At 43.8% G+C, this 24,452-nt stretch overlaps 1 protein-coding gene across 3 annotated transcripts; it reads left to right on the forward strand.

Moving 5' to 3' along the window:
* Positions 1 to 9,112: 9,112 nt before the first annotated feature.
* On the forward strand, positions 9,113 to 24,166 carry scml2 (Scm polycomb group protein like 2; the record flags this gene model as incomplete). 3 transcript variants are annotated; one of them, XM_055930239.1, is given in 8 exon segments in its annotated part: positions 9,113 to 9,396; positions 9,701 to 9,830; positions 10,852 to 11,055; positions 15,198 to 15,380; positions 15,840 to 15,995; positions 18,675 to 18,920; positions 21,368 to 21,540; positions 22,317 to 24,166. In XM_055930239.1, coding segments are annotated over 8 exon segments (1,502 nt in total), but the record flags the coding sequence as incomplete, so codon positions are not given.
* Positions 24,167 to 24,452: the final 286 nt, after the last annotated feature.

The raw sequence follows: 24,452 nt of genomic DNA on the forward strand, positions 1-24,452 counted from the left end.
ACCCCAGTCCTTCTCTGGTCTCAAAGCATGTGGTTTATATTCACACTGCACCAGGGAGCTCAATGGTTCTGATTCCCTCCAGAGCTCCCAGTTCAAACTGAAATGGAAATATTACAGGAGGGAGAGCTGGGTAATACGGCTTGAGGCGTGGTCAAACACACACACACACACACACACACACACACACACACACACACACACACACACACACACACACACACACACACACACACACACACACACACACACACACACACACAGGCCCCGACCCAACCCCCAACCAGTCATCCAGACCGCCAGGCAGGAGCCACACTTCTCAGCCCCAGTAGTAGCGCCCCTCACCGCCCCGGGGCTCCAGACCTCCTGGCCACCGGGTCATTGGGTCAGCCTGAAATGACCCGTCATGATTAACTCCTTACACTCCTACTGCAGAACACAGGACAGGTTTAACGGAATGGAATGGAAGGCTCTATGTTAGAACAACTAGGGGGACAGTTTAATATAAACTGAATGGAAGCTTCTATGTTAGAACAACTAGGGGGACAGTTTAATATAAACTGAATGGAAGGTTCTATGTTAGAACAACTAGAGGGACAGTTTAATATAAACTGAATGGAAGGTTCTATGTTAGACCAACTAGAGGGACAGTTTAATATAAACTGAATGGAAGGTTCTATGTTAGAACAACTAGGGGGACAGTTTAATATAAACTGAATGGAAGGTTCTATGTTAGAACAACTAGGGGGACAGTTTAATATAAACTGAATGGAAGGTTCTATGTTAGAACAACAAGGGGGACAGTTTAATATAAACTGAATGGAAGGTTCTATGTTAGAACAACAAGGGGGACAGTTTAATTTTAAACTGAATGGAAGGTTCTATGTTAGAACAACTAGAGGGACAGTTTAATATAAACTGAATGGAAGGTTCTATGTTAGAACAACTAGAGGGACAGTTTAATATAAACTGAATGGAAGGTTCTATGTTAGAACAACTAGGGGGACAGTTTAATATAAACTGAATGGAAGGTTCTATGTTAGAACAACTAGAGGGACAGTTTAATATAAACTGAATGGAAGGTTCTATGTTAGAACAACTAGAGGGACAGTTTAATATAAACTGAATGGAAGGTTCTATGTTAGAACAACTAGGGGGACAGTTTAATATAAACTGAATGGAAGGTTCTATGTTAGAACAACAAGAGGGACAGTTTAATATAAACTGAATGGAAGGTTCTATGTTAGAACAACAAGGGGGACAGTTTAATATAAACTGAATGGAAGGTTCTATGTTAGAACAACTAGGGGGACAGTTTAATATAAACTGAATGGAAGGTTCTATGTTAGAACAACTAGGGGGACAGTTTAATATAAACTGAATGGAAGGTTCTATGTTAGAACAACACGGGGGACAGTTTAATATAAACTGAATGGAAGGTTCTATGTTAGAACAACTAGGGGGACAGTTTAATATAAACTGAATGGAAGGTTCTATGTTAGAACAACTAGGGGGACAGTTTAATATAAACTGAATGGAAGGTTCTATGTTAGAACAACAAGGGGGACAGTTTAATATAAACTGAATGGAAGGTTCTATGTTAGAACAACAAGGGGGACAGTTTAATATAAACTGAATGGAAGGTTCTATGTTAGAACAACAAGAGGGACAGTTTAATATAAACTGAATGGAAGGTTCTATGTTAGAACAACAAGAGGGACAGTTTAATATAAACTGAATGGAAGGTTCTATGTTAGAACAACTAGGGGGACAGTTTAATATCAACTGAATGGAAGGTTCTATGTTAGAACAACAAGAGGGACAGTTTAATGGAATGGAAATGAAACTTTGTCTTGACTTGGAACTAAAATATGTTTTTGTTTATTGCTCGCTAAGCTGTTGTGGAGAGGTGGAGTATTGTAGTGTGTCTGTATGTGCTAGAGCAAATGTGTGTGTGTGTGTGTCTCTGTCTCTGTCTGTGTGTGTGTGGGGGGGTAGCCCTGCCCCGAGTGAGTGATCTTTCCCTCCTTGTGAAACAAAACACTAGTCTGTTCTTCCCCCACTTTCCCTCATCTCTCAATGAAACCTTTTCCCAAACTGCTTAAGCAGCCATAGAGGCATTTTGCTGGCCCATAGAGAATGCTGTAGAGCCAGCCATAGAGGCATTTTGCTGGCCCTGGGCACCTGAGTGGCACAGCGGTCTAAAACACTGCAGCTCTGTGCAAGAGGCGACACTACAGTCCCTGGTTCGAATCCAGGCTGAGAGTCCCATAGGGCGGCGCACAATTGACCCACCATCGTCCGGGGTAGGCCGTCATTGTAAATAAGAATTTGTTCTTAACTGACTTGCCTAGTTAAATAAAGGTTTAATAACATTTTTAAAATAGAACGCTGTAGAGCCAGCCTTAGGGGCATTTTGCTGGCCCTTAGAGAACGCTGTAGAGCCAGCCATAGAGGCATTTTGCTGGCCCTTAGAGAATGCAGTAGAGCCAGCCATAGAGGCATTTTGCTGGCCCTTAGAGAACGCTGTAGAGCCAGCCTTAGGGGCATTTTGCTGGCCCTTAGAGAATGCAGTAGAGCCAGCCATAGAGGCATTTTGCTGGCCCTTAGAGAACGCTGTAGAGGCAGCCATAGGGGCATTTTGCTGGCCCTTAGAGAACGCTGTACAGCCAGCAATAGAGGCATTTTGCTGGCCCTTAGAGAACGCTGTAGAGCCAGCCATAGGGGCATTTTGCTGGCCCTTACAGAACGCTGTAGAGCCAGCCATAGGGGCATTTTGCTGGCCCTTAGAGAACGCTGTAGAGCCAGCCATAGAGGCATTTTGCTGGCCCATAGAGAACGCTGTAGAGCCAGCCATAGAGGAATTTTGCTGGCCCTTAGAGAACGCTGTAGAGCCAGCCATAGGGGCATTTTGCTGGCCCTTAGAGAACACTGTAGAGCCAGCCATAGGGGCATTTTGCTGGCCCTTAGAGAACGCTGTAGAGCCAGCCATAGAGGCATTTTGCTGGCCCTTAGAGAACGCTGTAGAGCCAGCCATAGAGGCATTTTGCTGGCCGTTAGAGAATGCAGTAGAGCCAGCCATAGAGGCATTTTGCTGGCCCTTAGAGAATGCAGTAGAGCCAGCCATAGAGGCATTTTGCTGGCCCTTAGAGAATGCAGTAGAGCCAGCCATAGAGGCATTTTGCTGGCCCTTAGAGAATGCAGTAGAGCCAGCCATAGAGGCATTTTGCTGGCCCTTAGAGAACGCTGTAGAGCCAGCCATAGAGGCATTTTGCTGGCCCTTAGAGAACGCTGTAGAGCCAGCCATAGAGGCATTTTGTTGGTCCTTCGAGAACGCTGTAGAGGTCTGCGCTCTACTAGACAACCAGTCTAGAGTTCTGTTGAAATAGGAGATGCTTATCAGGGCATATTTGACACACACACACACACACTGCTACTAATAATAAAACTCTGAATCGTGGACTGACTTGTGCGGCCGGTGCCACTGGCTGCTTTTGTGTGATTACCCACAATGCCTTTCAATGTCTTTCTCTGGATGTGCCATTTTTTCCACCTCTATTGATGGACGGGTTGACGTGATGCTTTGAATGGCAGATCTCCTCCTAGACCTTCCACTCCTTTGTGTTGCTGGGCCAGATAGAGAGACAGGGACCAGAAGGAGAGGAGGCATTGAGCTCCAGTAGAATTTAAAAGTCTAAGTCAGTAGTCTGCTAGTCATGATAAGAATTAGTTATAAACGACAGCTGAGATTAAATAGAGCAGTAATGAGAGAAGGATATTTGAATATGGTCGTTTTACCTGCTGCTGAATGAATGAATTACATTTTTTAATGAATGAAAAAAAGAAATTCATGTCAAATCGCCAATTGGCAACCCGTCCCTTATGGGATTAATTGACACATAAACAAACATTAGAATAATTCACTATGATAATTAAATGATCATTCTTCTTCCAGTCTTCTCTGCATTGCACATAAAGAGTGAACAAATAAACTATATATATATATATCTCAATACCTAATAGAAATAAGGTTATCCTGCTATTGTCTGTCTTTATAGCTGGTCTAGAGATGTGTTTAGTCCTGTCTATATAATAAGTGTCTTTATAGCTGGTCTAGAGATGTGTTTAGTCCTGTCTATATAATAAGTGTCTTTATAGATGGTCTAGAGATGTGTTTAATCCTGTCTATATAATAAGTGTCTTTATAGCTGGTCTAGAGATGTGTTTAGTCCTGTCTATATAATAAGTGTCTGTCTTTATAGCTGGTCTAGGGATCTGTTTAGTCCTGTCTATATAATAACTGTCTGTCTTTATAGATGGTCTAGAGATGTGTTTAGTCCTGTCTATATAATAAGTGTTTGTCATAGATGGTCTAGGGATGTCTTTAGTCCTGTCTATATAATAAGTGTCTTTATAGCTGGTCTAGAGATGTGTTTAGTCCTGTCTATATAATAAGTGTCATTATAGATGGTCTAGAGATGTGTTTAATCCTGTCTATATAATAAGTGTCTTTATAGCTGGTCTAGAGATGTGTTTAGTCCTGTCTATATAATAAGTGTCATTATAGATGGTCTAGAGATGTGTTTAGTCCTGTCTATATAATAAGTGTCTTTATAGCTGGTCTAGAGATGTGTTTAGTCCTGTCTATATAATAAGTGTCTTTATAGATGGTCTAGAGATGTCTTTAGTCCTGTCTATATAATAAGTGTCTGTCTTTATAGCTGGTTTAGGGATCTGTTTAGTCCTGTCTATATAATAACTGTCTGTCTTTATAGATGGTCTAGAGATGTCTTTAGTCCTGTCTATATAATAAGTGTCATTATAGATGGTCTAGGGATGTCTTTAGTCCTGTCTATATAATAAGTGTCTTTATAGCTGGTCTAGAGATGTGTTTAGTCCTGTCTATATAATAAGTGTCTTTATAGATGGTCTAGAGATGTCTTTAGTCCTGTCTATATAATAAGTGTCTGTCTTTATAGCTGGTTTAGGGATCTGTTTAGTCCTGTCTATATAATAACTGTCTGTCTTTATAGATGGTCTAGAGATGTCTTTAGTCCTGTCTATATAATAAGTGTCATTATAGATGGTCTAGGGATGTCTTTAGTCCTGTCTATATAATAAGTGTCTTTATAGATGGTCTAGAGATGTCTTTAGTCCTGTCTATATAATAAGTGTCTTTATAGCTGGTTTAGGGATGTCTTTAGTCCTGTCTATATAATAAGTGTCTGTCTTTATAGCTGGTTTAGGGATGTCTTTAGTCCTGTCTACATAATAAGTGTCTGTCTTTATAGATGGTTTAGGGATGTCTTTAGTCCTGTCTATATAATAAGTGTCTGTCTTTATAGCTGGTTTAGGGATGTCTTTAGTCCTGTCTATATAATAAGTGTCTGTCTTTATAGCTGGTCTAGAGATGTGTTTAGTCCTGTCTATATAATAAGTGTCTTTATAGCTGGTCTAGAGATGTGTTTAGTCCTGTCTACATAATAAGTGTCTGTCATTATAGATGGTTTAGGGATGTCTTTAGTCCTGTCTATATAATAAGTGTCTTTATAGCTGGTTTAGGGATGTGTTTAGTCCTGTCTACATAATAAGTGTCTGTCATTATAGATGGTTTAGGGATGTCTTTAGTCCTGTCTATATAATAAGTGTCTTTATAGCTGGTTTAGGGATGTGTTTAGTCCTGTCTACATAATAAGTGTCTGTCATTATAGCTGGTTTAGGGATGTCTTTAGTCCTGTCTATATAATAAGTGTCTTTATAGCTGGTTTAGGGATGTGTTTAGTCCTGTCTACATAATAAGTGTCTGTCATTATAGCTGGTTTAGGGATGTCTTTAGTCCTGTCTATATAATAAGTGTCTGTCTTTATAGCTGGTCTAGCGATGTGTTTAGTCCTGTCTATATAATAAGTGTCTTTATAGATGATCTAGAGATGTGTTTAATCCTGTCTATATAATAAGTGTCTTTATAGATGGTCTAGCGATGTGTTTAATCCTGTCTATATAATAAGTGTCTGTCTTTATAGATGGTCTAGAGATGTGTTTAATCCTGTCTATATAATAAGTGTCTTTATAGCTGGTCTAGGGATCTGTTTAGTCCTGTCTATATAATAAGTGTCTTTATAGCTGGTCTAGAGATGTGTTTAATCCTGTCTATATAATAAGTGTCTTTATAGATGGTCTAGGGATGTGTTTAGTCCTGTCTATATAATAAGTGTCTTTATAGCTGGTCTAGGGATCTGTTTAGTCCTGTCTATATAATAAGTGTCTTTATAGCTGGTCTAGAGATGTGTTTAGTCCTGTCTATATAATAAGTGTCATTATAGATGGTCTAGAGATGTGTTTAGTCCTGTCTATATAATAAGTGTCTTTATAGCTGGTCTAGGGATCTGTTTAGTCCTGTCTATATAATAAGTGTCTTTATAGCTGGTCTAGAGATGTGTTTAGTCCTGTCTATATAATAAGTGTCATTATAGATGGTCTAGAGATGTGTTTAGTCCTGTCTATATAATAAGTGTCTTTATAGCTGGTCTAGAGATGTGTTTAGTCCTGTCTATATAATAAGTGTCTTTATAGATGGTCTAGAGATGTGTTTAGTCCTGTCTATATAATAAGTGTCATTATAGATGGTCTAGAGATGTGTTTAGTCCTGTCTATATAATAAGTGTCTTTATAGCTGGTCTAGAGATGTGTTTAATCCTGTCTATATAATAAGTGTCATTATAGATGGTCTAGGGATGTGTTTAATCCTGTCTATATAATAAGTGTCTTTATAGCTGGTCTAGGGATGTGTTTAGCTACAAGGCCCTATCTATATAATACGTGCCCTGTATACCAAGCTGTTTAAATGCAAATATTTCAACCCTTAGAGAACCTCACCCCTAGAAAACCCATTGTCTGTATATTAGACTAGCTTTTCATTTGGTTCAACTGTCTTTGAAACTATTTACTGGCATCGCAGTGTTATAACAAACCTAAACCTCATAGTAGTAATGGTAGGTTTGAGTTTAGTAACTGAACATGTAACAGTAGCCCAGTGTTGTGATCTAGGTGAGATGAAGGCAGGCTGTCTGCAGAAGGGGATTACCTGGCTGGTCTCAGGGGAGCCTGACCCCTGACCTCTGTAATGAAAGGGGGGAGGGCCCCAGACAAAAGTCTTGTTAGACCCAGAGAACAAAACACACTGGAAATGTATCCCTTATCCCCAATGTGATGGAATACTCTGGTATGTCTCACCTTTTCCTCCTCCTAAAGATTCCTGCCTCTACTGCTTCCCTTTCCTCCTCTTAAAGATTCCTGCCTCTACTGTTTCCTTTCCTCCTCTTAAAGATTCCTGCCTCTACTGCTTCCCTTTCCTCCTCTTAAAGATTCCTGCCTCTACTGCTTCCCTTTCCTCCTCTTAAAGATTCCTGCCTCTACTGCTTCCCTTTCCTCCTCTTAAAGATTCCTGCCTCTACTGTCCCCTCCTCAAAGATTCCTGCCTTACTGTCCTCCTCCTCTTAAAGATTCCTGCCTCTAATGCTTCCCTTTCCTCCTCTTAAAGATTCCTGCCTCTACTGTTTCCTTTTCCTCCTCTTAAAGATTCCTGCCTCTACTGCTTCCCTTTCCTCCTCTTAAAGATTCCTGCCTCTACTGTTTCCCTTTCCTCCTCTTAAAGATTCCTGCCTCTACTGCTACCTTTTCCTCCTCTTAAAGATTCCTGCCTCTACTGTTTCCCTTTCCTCCTCTTAAAGATTCCTGCCTCTAATGCTTCCTTTTCCTCCTCTTAAAGATTCCTGCCTCTACTGCTTCCCTTTCCTCCTCTTAAAGATTCCTGCCTCTACTGCTTCCCTTTCCTCCTCTTAAAGATTCCTGCCTCTACTGTTTCCTTTTCCACCTCTTAAAGATTCCTGCCTCTACTGTTTCCTTTTCCTCCTCTGAAAGATTCCTGCCTCTACTGCTTCCTTTTCCTCCTCTTAAAGATTCCTGCCTCTACTGTTTCCCTTTCCTCCTCTTAAAGATTCCTGCCTCTAATGCTTCCTTTTCCTCCTCTTAAAGATTCCTGCCTCTACTGTTTCCCTTTCCTCCTCTTAAAGATTCCTGCCTCTACTGCTTCCTTTTCCTCCTCTTAAAGATTCCTGCCTCTACTGCTTCCCTTTCCTCCTCTTAAAGATTCCTGCCTCTACTGTTTCCTTTTCCTCCTCTTAAAGATTCCTGCCTCTACTGCTTCCCTTTCCTCCTCTTAAAGATTCCTGCCTCTACTGTTTCCTTTTCCTCCTCTTAAAGATTCCTGCCTCTACTGCTTCCCTTTCCTCCTCTTAAAGATTCCTGCCTCTACCGTTTCCTTTTCCTCCTCTTAAAGATTCCTGCCTCTACTGCTTCCCTTTCCTCCTCTTAAAGATTCCTGCCTCTACTGCTTCCCTTTCCTCCTCTTAAAGATTCCTGCCTCTACTGCTTCCCTTTCCTCCTCTTAAAGATTTCTGCCTCTACTGCTTCCCTTTCCTCCTCTTAAAGATTCCAACCATTCCTTCCACTGACCCAATGTTTTGAGGGGAAAATGGGCGAACAGCGAACACTTGAAATGTAGCCAACCAACACGAGGAGTGGAAATGTGACGCTTTGGATATTTTAAAGACCCATTGGCCGTCTGGCTGGAGCTGGGGGAGGTAGATTGTTTGTGTGTAGGATTGGAAGTAGTATTATGTATGAAGTCTGACTTTGAGCTGTAGCTTTTGAATCAAAGCGGGAAGATCATAGTTGTTATTCATGTGTGTCAGACAGTGTTTGATCTACTGGTGCTGCAGAGTGTAGACTCGCTTCACCTCAGTGGAATTCTTAACTCGTATCGGAACAGACAGTGATTGATTTGTGTGTGTGTCCAGGAAGTCCTCTTGTTTTGCCTCCCAGAACCGTAGCTCCCCTTTTCATACGCCTTAATACCATGGATTGATTCAACAATAGCTGTATTGAAATGCAACATTATTAAATGAGCCTTGGGTAAGAAACAGAAACAGCCATGGTCATTATAAGCTACGTTTTCAGTTGTTGTGAATGACTGAATTCCTGGTGATATTGCAGTGGCAAATAACTTCCCATCGTGATTTTCTAATTCCACTTTTTGCCTTTCTTCTCGTTTCAGTCACCCTCCCCAAGGCCCTCTTCCTCCCAGCCTCCTCCTCTCCCCCCACCCCCTCCAGACGCTCCATGCAGTCCCCCTCCTCCTATCGCCTGCCCCACCCGCTGCCCCCTCTGCCCGTGCGGAAGGGGGTCCGGGGCCGGCGCCCCAAACTGCAGACCATCGCCCTGCTCAAGGCAGCGGCGGAGGCAGCAGCAGAGGCTGCTCTGAATGGTACGCCACAGGTCTCCGGCTCCCAGCTAGCACCCAGACCCCATAAGAAGAGGGGGCCTAAGCCCGGGAGCAAGGTAAGGGGCTATGGTCAATGAACCCGTTTCCTGGATCCAGATTGAGTTTAGTACTGGACTGAAAAAGTATGCTTATTGGTACAGCATTTGTATTGTCTATCTGTTTAATGAAATGTACATGTGTGACTGGTTGCAGTGATTGGCTCCAGTTAACACTCCTGGAGGAATTTTATGTCCAGTCCAATCAGTATACAGGATGTTGTATGACATCATCACAGTGGTATATTACCGTGAGGGTGCTGTGTAGTGTCAGTATATGACAGGGATCAAAGAGTTGTCAGTGAACAAGGTTGTGTTTGTTCAGAGGAAGCCACGTGTGCTACCCTCCTCGGGGACAGGCTCTGTATATACTACAGCCTCTGAGACCAGGCTGATCAACCTTCATGGACCAAAGGACAACAGTCTCAGCTCCAGCCCTGGAGTGGTCTCCACAGGTAAGACTCAGTCCTGTCAGATACATAGTAACATTGATGCAGTTTAACAGATCGCTGTATTAACAGATATACACTGAGTGGACAAAACATTAGGAATAGCTGCTCTTTCCATGACATAGACTGATCAGGTGAATCCAGGTTGAAGCTATGATCCTTTATCGATGTCACGTGTTAAATCCACTTCAATCAGTGTAGATGAAGGGGAGGAGACGGGTTAAAGAAGGATGTTTAAGCCTTGAGACAATTGAGACATGGGTTGTCATGTGTGCCATTCAGAGGGGGAATGGGTAAGACAAAAGATTAGTGTCTTTGAACAGGGTATGCTATTAGGTGCCAGGCATACCGGTTTGGGTCAAGAACTGCAATGCTGCTGGATTTTTCACACTCAACAGTTTCTCGTGTGTATCAAGAATGGTCCACCACCCAAAGGACAAGGATTGCAGTCAATATGGGTCAGCATCCCTGTGGAACGTTGACACCTTGTAGAGTCCATGCCCCGACGAATTGAGGCTGTTCTGAGGGGAAAAGTGGGTGCAACTCCATATTAGGAAGGTGTTCCTAATGTTTGGTACACTCAGTATATATTCCCACGCTACGGCAGTCCAGCTGGTCCCTTGTTCTGAGTGATGTAACTGATCCGTCTAGAGCAGTCCAGCTGGTCCCTTGTTCTGAGTGATTAAACTGATCCGTCTAGAGCAGTCCAGCTGGTCCCTTGTTCTGAGTGATGTAACTGATCCGTCTAGAGCAGTCCAGCTGGTCCCTTGTTCTGAGTGATGTAACTGATCCGTCTAGAGCAGTCCAGCTGGTCCCTTGTTCTGAGTGATGTAACTGATCCGTCTAGAGCAGTCCAGCTGGTCCCTTGTTCTGAGTGATTAAACTGATCCGTCTAGAGCAGTCCAGCTGGTCCCTTGTTCTGAGTGATTAAACTGATCCGTCTAGAATGAAGCTTTAGACATGTTCTAGTGCTTCCTGACCCCTGACCTTCATCTTTCTTTCTTTCTCTCTCTCTCTCCCCCCCCAGTGTGTGTGTACGTGAACAAGCACGGCGCCTGCGGCCCACACCTGGACAGGAAGCAGTTGCAGCAGCTGCCGGACCACTTTGGGCCGGGTCCGGTCAACACTGTCCTACAGCAGGCTGTTCAGGCATGTGTGGACTGTGCCTACCAGCCTACCTTCCTCTTCAGCTTCCTACAGTCCCAGTCCGACGGAGGAGAGATCATCAGAGGTATTATAGCCATAGATATAGAACCCTAGATAGGAGGAGAGATAGTCAGCGGTATTATAGCCATAGATATAGAACCCTAGATAGGAGGAGAGATCATCAGAGGTATTATAGCCATAGATGTATAACCCTCGATAGGAGGAGAGATCATCAGAGGTATTATAGCCATAGATATATAACCCTAGATAGGAGGAGAGATCATCAGCGGTATTATAGCCATAGATATAGAACCCTAGATAGGAGGAGAGATAGTCAGCGGTATTATAGCCATAGATATATAACCCTAGATAGGAGGAGAGATAGTCAGCGGTATTATAGCCATAGATATAGAACCCTAGATAGGAGGAGAGATAATCAGCGGTATTATAGCCATAGATATATAATCCTAGATAGGAGGAGAGATAGTCAGCGGTATTATAGCCATAGATATAGAACCCTAGATAGGAGGAGAGATCATCAGAGGTATTATAGCCATAGATATAGAACCCTAGATAGGATGAGAGATCATCAGAGGTATTATAGCCATAGATGTATAACCCTCGATAGGAGGAGAGATCATCAGAGGTATTATAGCCATAGATATATAACCCTAGATAGGAGGAGAGATCATCAGCGGTATTATAGCCATAGATATAGAACCCTAGATAGGAGGAGAGATAGTCAGCGGTATTATAGCCATAGATATATAACCCTAGATAGGAGGAGAGATAATCAGCGGTATTATAGCCATAGATATATAACTCTAGATAGGAGGAGAGATCATCAGAGGTATTATAGCCATAGATATAGAACCCTAGATAGGAGGAGAGATAGTCAGCGGTATTATAGCCATAGATATATAACCCTAGATAGGAGGAGAGATAGTCAGCGGTATTATAGCCATAGATATATAACCCTAGATAGGAGGAGAGATCATCAGAGGTATTATAGCCATAGATATATAACCCTAGATAGGAGGAGAGATCATCAGAGGTATTATAGCCATCGATATATAACCCTAGATAGGAGGCGAGATCATCAGGTGTATTATAGCTATAGATATAGAACCCTAGATAGGCTGATGTCATGTAGTCCCTATACAGCAGAATGGAATAGTTGGTCAGCCATTTTAGCTGGGGCCTGTCCTGATATATGGTCTGTGGTTATAGCTAGTGTAGTATTGTATCGTTCTCATGACATCATGAGGTGTTCTATGGTTGTGTAATGAAGGAGGGTCGGTGAACTGCTGTGCTGACGTGATGAGTAACTAAGCTTGCCTGTGAGCTGAAGACTTGTTAACTTCCTCAAGCTAATGCCTGTAGGCTTTAGTTCAGCGCGCTAACACAGTCCCGTGATGTGTCGGAGACTCGGGTCCGAACCCAGATGGTCCAAACCTCACTGGACAGAAACATTAGGGTTATTACTCCACAGTGATGTCATGACATGATGAAGAAGCCAGAAGAACACCCCGGCCCCTGGACCGTCTACTCTACACAGACAGGGCTACACATTCAAATAGTTCCTCAGTTCTCATTAAAATAATGCCAAATACCAATTGGGAATATGGGGGTAGGCTGGGGATTCAATCAGGCAGTAGGAATTGGTTTAGGCTGCAGGGCCCACATGGTGCACTGGATAATTCCTGGTGGTATAAAGTGTGTGTGCAGCAGCTGATGTCATGTGTCTGGGGGTAATGAGAAGTGACATGCGTGCGTAACCTGGTTTGGGAGGGGCTCCCCGGGGGGGTCCCAGTCTGTGTGTGTGTGGGGGGGGGGGGGTCATCTGATGCTGGGCCATCTGTTACTGCGCCATAGAAACCAAATAATCATGTCTGTTACTGCGCCATAGAAACCAAATAATCATGTCTGTTACTGCTCCATAGAAACCAAATAATCATGTCTGTTACTCCGCCATAGAAATCAAATAATCATGTCTGTTACTGCACCATAGAAACCAAATAATCATGTCTGTTACTGTGCCATAGAAACCAAATAATCCTGTCTTTTACTGCGCCATAGAAACCAAATAATCCTGTCTGTTACTGCGCCATAGAATCATGGTTATCATGGTTCTCTCTTGTTCCTCTACAGCAGACAAATGGTGAGCAATATGTTTGGAACATGGAATCGCAATAAAATCACAGTATCGAATCACAATACATATAGAATTGTGAGAATCTCCATACATAAGTATGGTGATAATATGGTATGGTCAGGTCCCTAACAGATAGCGCTTTACCTAGCTGTTGAAACACTATGTGATGGATGTCTGGTAAAGCCAGTCATTTCTGCATCTGCTGAGTGTCTCTGCCTGCCTCTCTCAGCCCAGATACATACAGTTGAAGTCGGAAGTTTACATACACCTCAGCCAAACACATTTAAACTGAGTTTTTCACAATTCCTGACATTTAATCCTAGTAAAAATTCCCTGTTTTAGGTCAGTTAGGATCCCCACTTTATTTTAAGAATGTGAAATGTCAGAATAATAGTAGAGAGAATGATTTATTTCAGCTTTTATTTCTTTCATCACATTCCCAGTGGGTCAGAAGTTTACAAACACTCAATTAGTATTTGCTAGCATTGCCTTTAAATTGATTAACTTGGGTCAAACGCTTTGGGTAACCTTCCATAAGCTTCCCAACCCATAAGTTGGGTGAATTTTGGCCCATTCCTCCTGACAGAGCTGGTGTAACAGAGTCAGGTTTGTAGGCCTCCTTGCTCGCACATGCTATTTCAGTTCTGCCCACATATTTTCTATAGGGTTGAGGTCAGGGCTTTGTGATGGCCGCTCCAATACCTTGACTTTGTTGTCCTTAAGCCATTTTGCCACAACTTTGGAAGTATGCTTGGGGTCATTGTCCATTTGGAAGACCCATTTGCGACCAAGCTTTAACTTCCTGACTGATATCTTGAGATGTTGCTTCAATAAATCCACATAATTTTCCTTCCTCATGATGCCATCTATTTTGTGAAGTGCACCAGTCCCTCCTGCAGCAAAGCACCCCCACAACATGATGCTGCCACCCCCGTGCTTCACGGTTTGGATGGTGTTCTTCGGCTTGCAAGCATCCCCCTTTTTTCTCCAAACATAACAATGGTGATTGTGGCCAAACAGTTTTATTTTTGTTTCATCAGACCAGAGGACTATTCCCCAAAAAGTACAATCTTTGTCCCCATGTGCAGTTGCAAACCCTAGTCTGTCTTTTTTATGGAGGTTTTGGAGCAGTGGCTTCTTCCTTGCTGAGCGGCCTTTCAGGTTATGTCGATATAGGACTCATTTTACTGTGGCTATAGATACTTTTGTACCTGTTTCCTCCAGCATCTTCACAAGGTCCTTTGCTGTTGTTCTGGGATTGATTTGCACTTTTTGCACCAAAGTACGTTCATCTCTAGGAGACAGAACGCGTCTCGTTCCTGAGCGGTATGACGGCTGCACGGTCCCATGGTGTTTATACTTGCGTACTATTGTTTGTACAGATGAACGAGGTACCTTCAGGCGTTTGGAAATTGCTCCCAAGGATGAACCAGACTTGTGGAGGTCTACACTTTCTTTTCTGAGGTCTTGGCTGATTTCTTTTGAGTTTCCCATGATGTCAAGCAAAGAGACACTGAGTTTGAAGGTAGTCCTTGAAATACATCCACAGGTACACCTCCAATTGACACAAATTATGTCAATTAGCCTATCAGAAGCTTCTAAAGCCATGACATCATTTTGTGGAATTTTCCAAGCTGTTTAAAGGCACAGTCAACTTAGTGTATGTAAACTTCTGACCCACTGGAATTGTGATACAGTGAATTATAAGTGAAATAATCTGTCCGTAAACAATTGTTGGAAAAATTACTTGTGTCATGCACAAAGTAGATGTCCTAACGATTTGCCAACACTATAGTTTGTTAACAAGAAAATTGGGGAGTGGTTGAAAAACAAGTTTTAATGACTCCAACCTAAGTGTATGTAAACTTCCGACTTCAACTGTACAACCACATCACCAGAACAATGACTTGAGGGTACTCTGGTTCAGTCCAACACTGACGTGTGCTTTCTCCCCTCCCAGTGCGCAGTGACGGAAGGCTCGTCTATGTCAAGCTGCCCCAGGCCTTCAGTGCCTCTGTAATCAGCTAGATACCATATGACTGTGTCTATCTGTTCTGTCTCCCACCCTGCAGTGCGCTCTGATGGGGGGATCCACTATGTCAAGCTGCCTCAGGCCTCCTCTGCCTCCTTCGTGCTCAGGTTCATGGAGACTCTGTGTCACCAGCTGCAGAGTGACAACCTGTTCTCCTCCCAACCCTTCAGCCCTGCATTCATGGCCTCCACTGGACACACAGCCTACGACAGGAGCACGTCAGGTAATGCCTGCAAACCGTGTGTGTGTGTGTGTGTGTGTGTGTGTGTGTGTGTGTGTGTGTGTGTGTGTGTGTGTGTGTGTGTGTGTGTGTGTGTGTGTGTGTGTGTGTGTGCGTGCGTGCGTGCGTGCGTGCGTGCGTGCGTGCGTGCGTGCGTGCGTGCGTGCGTGCGTGCGTGCGTGCGTGCGTGCGTGCGTGTTGAGCTTTTCCTTATCTTTGTCACAAAGCCACAAGGCAGCATGCATTTTCCATCAACCTACACCATCAACAGTCACATTAGAAACTGTGGCTATTTCTCTAACATTCCATTGGTCATCTATAATGTCATAGCATTTCCTTCAACAGGTCACTGACCCACATGAAACATCAGACCCCAAAAAACACAAGTTTCTAGAGATATCTCAGTGGCCCTCAGTTGGCAGTAGCTGATGCCATCTCTCTCCTCTCCTCTGTTGTGTTCAGTAAAAGAAGAGATGTCAGAGGCCTTGTCCATAGCCAGAGGCGCCGTAGGAAGGAGCAGGCGCTTCCAGATGGACAGAGACAGGGACTGTAACCTTTACCCTGCCCCCCTGTCCTCCTCCAAACGGCTGCACAGCACAGAGGGACACCCCTCGGAAGGTACACTAACACCCCTCAGCCTCAGAGCTACCCCTGGTGCACTCACTGGGGATGCATCTCAATAGTTTGAAATGACCTCCTGTCCTTCCTTTGTCATCTCGTCTCCTTCAGTACTGATATATAAACACAAAATACAGGATAAGGAAACAACTAAATGGAGGATAGCTACTCAGGAATTGACTTTCACCTGTCCAGTTCTTTAATGTCAGTGCAGATGAAATGAGGAGAGGAAGCTTCTCTACACTATTAAGATGCAGCCCAGTGCTGGACTGGGCACTGTGATTAACTAGAAGGAGAGGAAGCCTCTCTACACTATTAAAATGCAGCCCAGTGCTGGACTGGACACTGTGATTAACTAGAAGGAGAGGAAGCCTCTCTACACTATTAAGATGCAGCCCAGTGCTGGACTGGACACTGTGATTAACTAGAAGGAGAGGAAGCCTCTCTACACTATTAAGACGCAGCCCAGTGCTGGACTGGACACTGTGATTAACTAGAAGGAGAGGAAGCCTCTCTACACTATTAAGACGCAGCCCAGTGCTGGACTGGACACTGTGATTAACTAGAAGGAGAGGAAGCCTCTCTACACTATTAAGATGCAGCCCAGTGCTGGACTGGACACTGTGATTAACTAGAAGGAGAGGAAGCCTCTCTACACTATTAAGATGCAGCCCAGTGCTGGACTGGACACTGTGATTAACTAGAAGGAGAGGAAGCCTCTCTACACTATTAAGATGCAGCCCAGTACTGGACTGGACACTGTGATTAACTAGAAGGAGAGGAAGCCTCTCTACACTATTAAGATGCAGCCCAGTGCTGGACTGGGCACTGTGATTAACTAGAAGGAGAGGAAGCCTCTCTACACTATTAAGATGCAGCCCAGTACTGGACTGGACACTGTGATTAACTAGAAGGAGAGGAAGCCTCTCTACACTATTAAGATGCAGCCCAGTGCTGGACTGGGCACTGTGATTAACTAGAAGGAGAGGAAGCCTCTCTACACTATTAAGATGCAGCCCAGTGCTGGACTGGACACTGTGATTAACTAGAAGGAGAGGAAGCCTCTCTACACTATTAAGATGCAGCCCAGTACTGGACTGGACACTGTGATTAACTAGAAGGACCACTCTACTGAATTAACACAAATAACCACTTCCTTGTGTCATCAGTAGAGTGATAGTTGTGGCCAATCGTCTTCCTTCTTATTGCATCCTGATTCTACATTATTGAAACACTTTCCTTAATGCAGAACTGCTGTTTGATTCATTAAAACTTCCGCTTGTATAGTTTATTAATGAAGTCTTAGTAACTGTACAGATATTGATGACCTGCCACTGTTCAATGTAATTGCATCAGCAGCTAACAGCTAAGCTACCACTTCATGATTAATCACCGATCACCAAGCAGCTAACGGCTAAGCTACCACTACATGATTAATCACCGATCACCAAGCAGCTAACGGCTAAGCTACCACTACATGATTAATCACCAAGCAGCTAACGGCTAAGCTACCACTTCATGATTAATCACCAAGCAGCTAAAGGCTAAGCTACCACTTCAGGATTAATCACCAAGCAGCTAACGGCTAAGCTACCACTTCATGATTAATCACCGATCACCAAGCAGCTAACGGCTAAGCTACCACTTCATGATTAATCACCAAGCAGCTAACGGCTAAGCTACCACTTCATGATTAATCACCAAGCAGCTAACGGCTAAGCTACCACTACATGATTAATCGTCAAGCAGCTAACGGCTAAGCTACCACTTCATGATTAATCACCGATCACCAAGCAGCTAACAGCTAAGCTACCACTACATGATTAATCGTCAAGCAGCTAACGGCTAAGCTACCACTACATGATTAATCACCAAGCAGCTAACGGCTAAGCTACCACTTCATGATTAATCACCGATCACCAAGCAGCTAACAGCTAAGCTACCACTACATGATTAATCGTCAAGCAGCTAACGGCTAAGCTACCACTTCATGATTAATCACCGATCACCAAGCAGCTAACGGCTAAGCTACCACTTCATGATTAATCACCGATCACCAAGCAGCTAACGGCTAAGCTACCACTTCATGATTAATCACCAAGCAGCTAACGGCTAAGTTACCACTTCATGATTAATCACCGATCACCAAGCAGCTAACGGCTAAGCTACCACTTCATGATTAATCACCGATCACCAAGCAGCTAACGGCTAAGCTACCACTACATGATTAATCGTCAAGCAGCTAACGGCTAAGCTACCACTTCATGATTAATCACCGATCACCAAGCAGCTAACGGCTAAGCTACCACTTCATGATTAATCACGATCACCAAGCAGCTAACGGCTAAGCTACCACTTTATGATTAATCACCAAGCAGCTAAAGGCTAAGCTACCACTTCAGGATTAATCACCAAGCAGCTAACGGCTAAGCTACCACTTCATGATTAATCACCGATCACCAAGCAGCTAACGGCTAAGCTACCACTACATGATTAATCGTCAAGCAGCTAACGGCTAAGCTACCACTTCATGATTAATCACCAATCATCAAACACTTGTTAAGTTTCTCATGACACATTATTAGATGGCATTTTACTTTAAAAATTCATGTGTGTGTGACACTGTATTAGTGTGTGTGTCTATACGCTGACGATCCTACCTCTCTTACCCTCCATCAGAGCCACTTCCTCGCAGTGAGAACGGTTTGACTGAGGACCCTATGGACACCTCCACCTCTCCCTCCATGACCCCTCGCCCCCTGACACAACGCACCACCTCAGAGTACCGTGGCCAGGGGTCCAGCAGCCCCTACTACCCTGGGTCTGGCCCTGGTCACCCCCCACCACCACCCCTCAGGCGCCTGGCTCCCAACCCTCCCGACCTGGGGTCCAGAGGGCTACAGAGAAGAGTGGAAGGTAGGCCTTGTAAGAGCTGAACCCCCATTGGCTGGCTGACTGGGCGGGCCTTGTGTGTGCCTCTGGATTCTAGTTGGCCATTTACGTTTCTTTGAATGTTGATTTTTTTGGGGTCTATTTTGGGGCTAGGCTTCCTGTGTTGGAGCAGATCACATTCAACAATTTAGTAACTTAGCAGATGCTCTTATCCAGAGCGACTTAGTTAGTGCATTCATCTTAAGATAGCTAGGCGAGACAACCACACATCTCAGTCATAGTCAGTACATTCATCTTAAGATAGCTAGGTGAGACAACCACACATCTCAGTCATAGTCAGTACATTCATCTTAAGATAGCTAGGTGAGACAACCACACATCTCAGTCATAGTCAGTACATTCATCTTAAGATAGCTAGGTGAGACAACCACACATCTCAGTCACAGTCAGTACATTCATCTTAAGATAGCTAGGTGAGACAACCACACATCTCAGTCATAGTCAGTACATTCATCTTAAGATAGCTAGGTGAGACAACCACACATCTCAGTCACAGTCAGTACATTCATCTTAAGATAGCTAGGTGAGACAACCACACATCTCAGTCATAGTCAGTACATTCATCTTAAGATAGCTAGGCGAGACAACCACACATCTCAGTCACAGTCAGTGCATTCATCTTAAGATAGCTAGGTGAGACAACCACACATCTCAGTCACAGTCAGTACATTCATCTTAAGATAGCTAGGTGAGACAACCACACATCTGTCATAGTCAGTACATTCATCTTAAGATAGCTAGGTGAGACAACCACACATCTCAGTCACAGTCAGTACATTTTCCTCAATAAAGCAGCTAATACAGTGCTAGCAAGACAAGTTTGTTCAAGAAAGGCGATGGTGTTTTTATTTTCATTCGTTTAACAGAAGTGTAGTCAGTAAATATGTTGTCTAGCACTGCCACCTAGTGGACAATGCCATGGATATGTTGTACCTTCCCTGTAATGTATTTTTCTTTATTTAACTAGGCAAGTTAGTTAAGAACAAATTCTTATTTTCAACGACAGCCAGTGGGTTAACTGCCTTGTTCAGGGACAGAACGACAAATTTTTACCTGGTCAGCTTGGGGATTTGATCTTGCAACCTTTCGGTTACTAGCCCAACGCTCTAACCACTAGGCTACCTGCCTCCCCCCTCTAACCACTAGGCTACCTGCCTCCCCCCTCTAACCACTAGGCTACCTGCCTCCCCCCTCTAACCACTAGGCTACCTGCCTCTAACCAATAGACTACCTGCCTCCCCCCTCTAACCACTAGGCTACCAGCCTCTAACCACTAGGCTACCTGCCTCTAACCACTAGACTACCTGCCTCTAACCACTAGACTACCTGCCTCTAACCACTAGACTACCTGCCTCTAACCACTAGACTACCTGCCTCTAACCACTAGGCTAACTGCCTCCCCCCTCTAACCACTAGGCTACCTGCCTCCCCCCTCTAACCACTAGGCTACCTGCCTCTAACCACTAGGATACCTGCCTCTAACCACTAGGCTACCTGCCTCTAACCACTAGGCTACCTGCCTCTAAGCACTAGGCTACCTGCTTCTAACCACTAGGCTACCTGCCTCCCCCCTCTAACCACTAGACTACCTGCCTCTAACCACTAGACTACCTGCCTCTAACCACTAGTCTACCTGTCTCTAACCACTAGGCTACCTGCCTCTAACCACTAGGCTACCTGCCTCTAACCACTAGGCTACCTGCCTATAACCACTAGGCTACCTGCTTCTAACCACTAGACTACCTGCCTCTAACCACTAGGCTACCTGCCTCTAAACACTAGGCTACCTGCCTCCCCCCTCTAACCACTAAACTACCTGCCTCTAACCACTAGGCTACCTGCCTCTAACCACTAGGCTACCTGCCTCCCCCCTATAACCACTAGGCTACCTGCCTCCCCCCTCTAACCACTAGGCTACCTGCCTCCCCCCTCTAACCACTAGGCTACCTGCCTCTAACCACTAGGCTACCTGCCTCTAACCACTAGGCTACCTGCCTCCCCCCTCTAACCACTAGGCTACCTGCCTCTAACCACTAGGCTACCTGCCTCCCCCCTCTAACCACTAGGCTACCTGCCTCTAACCACTAGGCTACCTGCCTCCCCCCTCTAACCACTAGGCTACCTGCCTCTAACCACTAGGCTACCTGCCTCCCCCCTCTAAGCACTAGGCTACCTGCCTCTAACCACTAGGCTACCTGCCTCTAACCACTAGGCTACCTGCCTCTAACCACTAGGCTACCTGCCTCCCCCCTCTAACCACTAGGCTACCTGCCTCTAACCACTAGGCTACCTGCCTCTAACCACTAGGCTACCCGCCGGCCTGTAAAGTCTGAAAGGATTAGTATTCATGGTGGTTAACTAGAGAGGTGAATATTGAATTCTGACTCTCTGCTGCTCTGTCTGTGTGTTCTGTTCTTCAGCTGCGAGCTCCACCACAGGTCCTGAGCACCTGGCAGCTGCAGACCGGGAGGCTGCAGCGGGGAACGGGGCCGGGAACGCCCCTTCCTCCTGGTCTGTGGATGAGGTGATGCAGTTCGTCCACGACGCCGACCCCCAAACACTCGGACCCCACGTGGAGCTCTTCAGAAAACACGTGAGTGGACCTTGATTGATTTATTTATTGATTGATGATGTTTCTTGTCCTTTTTCTTCCTTTGGAGCATCACTGCTGATAGATGAAAGAAGACAAGGAGAGGCAGACACTACACTATTGAGATGCCCCCTAGATGTGTGTCTAAGTGCCGGGTCCAGGCCTGATGTTACACTATTTGAGATGCTCCCTAGATTATTTTAATGTTGTGTAAAAATTCAATAAATATTTTAAAAAATCCAAAATTCACCGTGGATATGTGTTAGGTGTCTGGCCTGGTTGTGATGTGCTCCAGCCCTCCTTGCTGTGTGTATGTCCCTGTCTGAAGCAGGAAGCAGAAAGGGAGGACGCCTGTGTCACAGAGATAGATTTACACCAGGGTTCTAATTCTATTCCTATGGCCTGTGTCCTCTGTGTTTAGTCTATAACCTGGGAGACGAGCACTGGGATGTCTCAGAACCTTCCCTACCTGTCTGGAGAGAATCACTTTCATTCCCTCCAGGAAAACCCAACTCTCTTAAACCATACAGGCCATCTACAACGTAGTGAATGTTTACAGTACGACGCCAGACAATTTCTGTTTGGAATTTTCTGTTGATGTCTGTCTGGACATCTCAGCTCTGAGAGAATTATGTTGTTGTTCTGCTGTTGAACGTTTAAAAAACCACAACCTTTCATTTAGAAGAGTTAATCATTGATGTTTCGGCCATCTTGGCTGTCATCTTGTCCTGTGTTGGTGCTCAGCCCTCTTTCTGACTGCGTTTGTCTCTTGTCTTCAGGAGATCGACGGAAAGGCGCTGATGCTTCTACGTAGTGACATCATCATGAAGTACATGGGTCTGAAGCTAGGCCCCGCCCTCAAGCTATGTCACCACATCGAGAGGCTCAAACAGACCAAACAGTAACACTTTCTCTCTCACACACACACACACATACTAGAATGGGAAGATCATCTTGGCTGTGAAACCCTAAGCACAATGAGTCATTAATCATTCCTTTGCAGAGACCCTCATAGCTCATCCTGTGATGAAGAGCATTCAGAGAAACAGTATGGACGTCAGTATGAACGTTAGTACAGAGAAACACTATGAACCAACTTCACTCTACTATTCTTTAGAATAGACTCAGCTGAATCCCAAAGGATGATGTTGAGTGTTTACCTACCTATGCATTGTCCATGTAGACCTTCTGTCAACCCTTACCTACTTAGCCTGGTCCCAGAAGGTTCTGTAAAAAACAAACCGATCTGAGACCAGGCTAGTGTCAGCCGTGGAGGCCTGGAGATGCAAGGAGCCGTCTCCACACAACCCCCAATGGCATGTACTGCTTGTTGCACTAGCCTCTCATTGCAATAAGATATCAACCATTCAGCTTCTATATGGATACTGTGATTTGATTCTTTAATAGTTTCAATTTCAAAGGATGTTGATAAGGAGAATGTACCATGCTGTTAAGATTCATTGTTTGTTTTGGACACTGCATTTGACCGTACTCCTTAGTGCATTCAGGATGTGACATCACAGCATCTGGACCCTGTGGAACACTGATCCTTCTTTGGATCGCCCAATGGAACTTCTAACCAGGATCTATGATTGTGATTGGACATTCACACATTCCTCTGCTGCGTGTACATTCTAGAATACGTTGGACAATGAAGACGGGAAGTTCCTGCTCAAGTCAAAGTCTTATTGTAAAAGAAGATGGTGGACTTATGTTTGAAGAACCAGACAAAAAACTTGTGTTTTACATAAAAAGCCAAAAAAGTATGTTTTTTTTATATCTTGGATTTTGTACTGTCTGTAAAAGGTATTATTAATCTCTGCATATATACAGGAAGGTTGTGTTGACTCCTGTCTGTATTTTAACCCAAACAATCTGGTATTTGTAATGGTAGCTACACCATCAGACAATACGCAATACGTGTATGGCCTTCATCTCATTTCAAATCCTAGCCGTTAAAAGTAGATAGTGGACAGTTGGTTGTCTGAAGGTTTCCAAGCACCAAATGGACAGTTGATATGTATTTAACGTTTCATGTTCAGGATATCCAGCATATATAGATACAAGGCTATATAGCAGTCAGGCAACAGGCTAGGATATGGAGTGTTAGGGGGATTTAACACACAAGCAAAAGAGATGTGGATGGGATTCATTTGTTTCACAACAACCTATAATGTGATATAATATGACTTATTTTAGTATTTATCTTGTCGCTGTGGCAGAAGAAGTGATCAATTTCTTTTTTCTTTTTTTTTTTAGAAGTCATATATTCAAAATTATCTTTTGTAGTTGCATTTTTATGTGAACGCTTTTAGTTTAAATGAAGGGTAAATTTCAAACGGCCTTGCTTTATTGTGATACTCAGGTTTTACTAGGCTTTTGTGTTTCAGGACAGAGTTCTTCATAGTAGCATTTGCTGTAAGTTCATTTTCTGTTTGACAATATTTTACATCAACTTTGTATATATTTTTTAAGATTCTACATTTTCATCTGTTGTTCCATAGAAACAACACACAGTGTACATATACGGGAAAAACTACTTTTTCAAGTACCGGTACTGGAAAATGGTTGTTTGTTAAATAATATTTGCATATGTACTTTCACGCAATTAAACCTTTTTTTTTCACCATTTGCTTCATTTCATGAGAGTTGACAAGCATTTTTATTTCAACCTTTTTATTTAACTAGGCAAGTCAGTTAAGAACAAATTCTAATTTACAATGAGGGCCTACCGGGGAACAGTGGGTTAACTGCCTTGTTCAGGAGCAGAACAGACATTTTTACCTTTTCAGCTCAGGGATTTGATCCAGCAACCTTTTGGTTAATGGCCCAACGCTCTAACACTAGGCCGCGCCGGCCCGAACCGTTACCAATCTGAAAAGGGAAGTATCCCTTTAGTAATAAATAAGTAAATG

Source organism: Salvelinus fontinalis, chromosome 7, assembly GCF_029448725.1.
Source record: "Salvelinus fontinalis isolate EN_2023a chromosome 7, ASM2944872v1, whole genome shotgun sequence".
In the NCBI taxonomy this organism is placed as follows: domain Eukaryota; kingdom Metazoa; phylum Chordata; class Actinopteri; order Salmoniformes; family Salmonidae; genus Salvelinus; species Salvelinus fontinalis.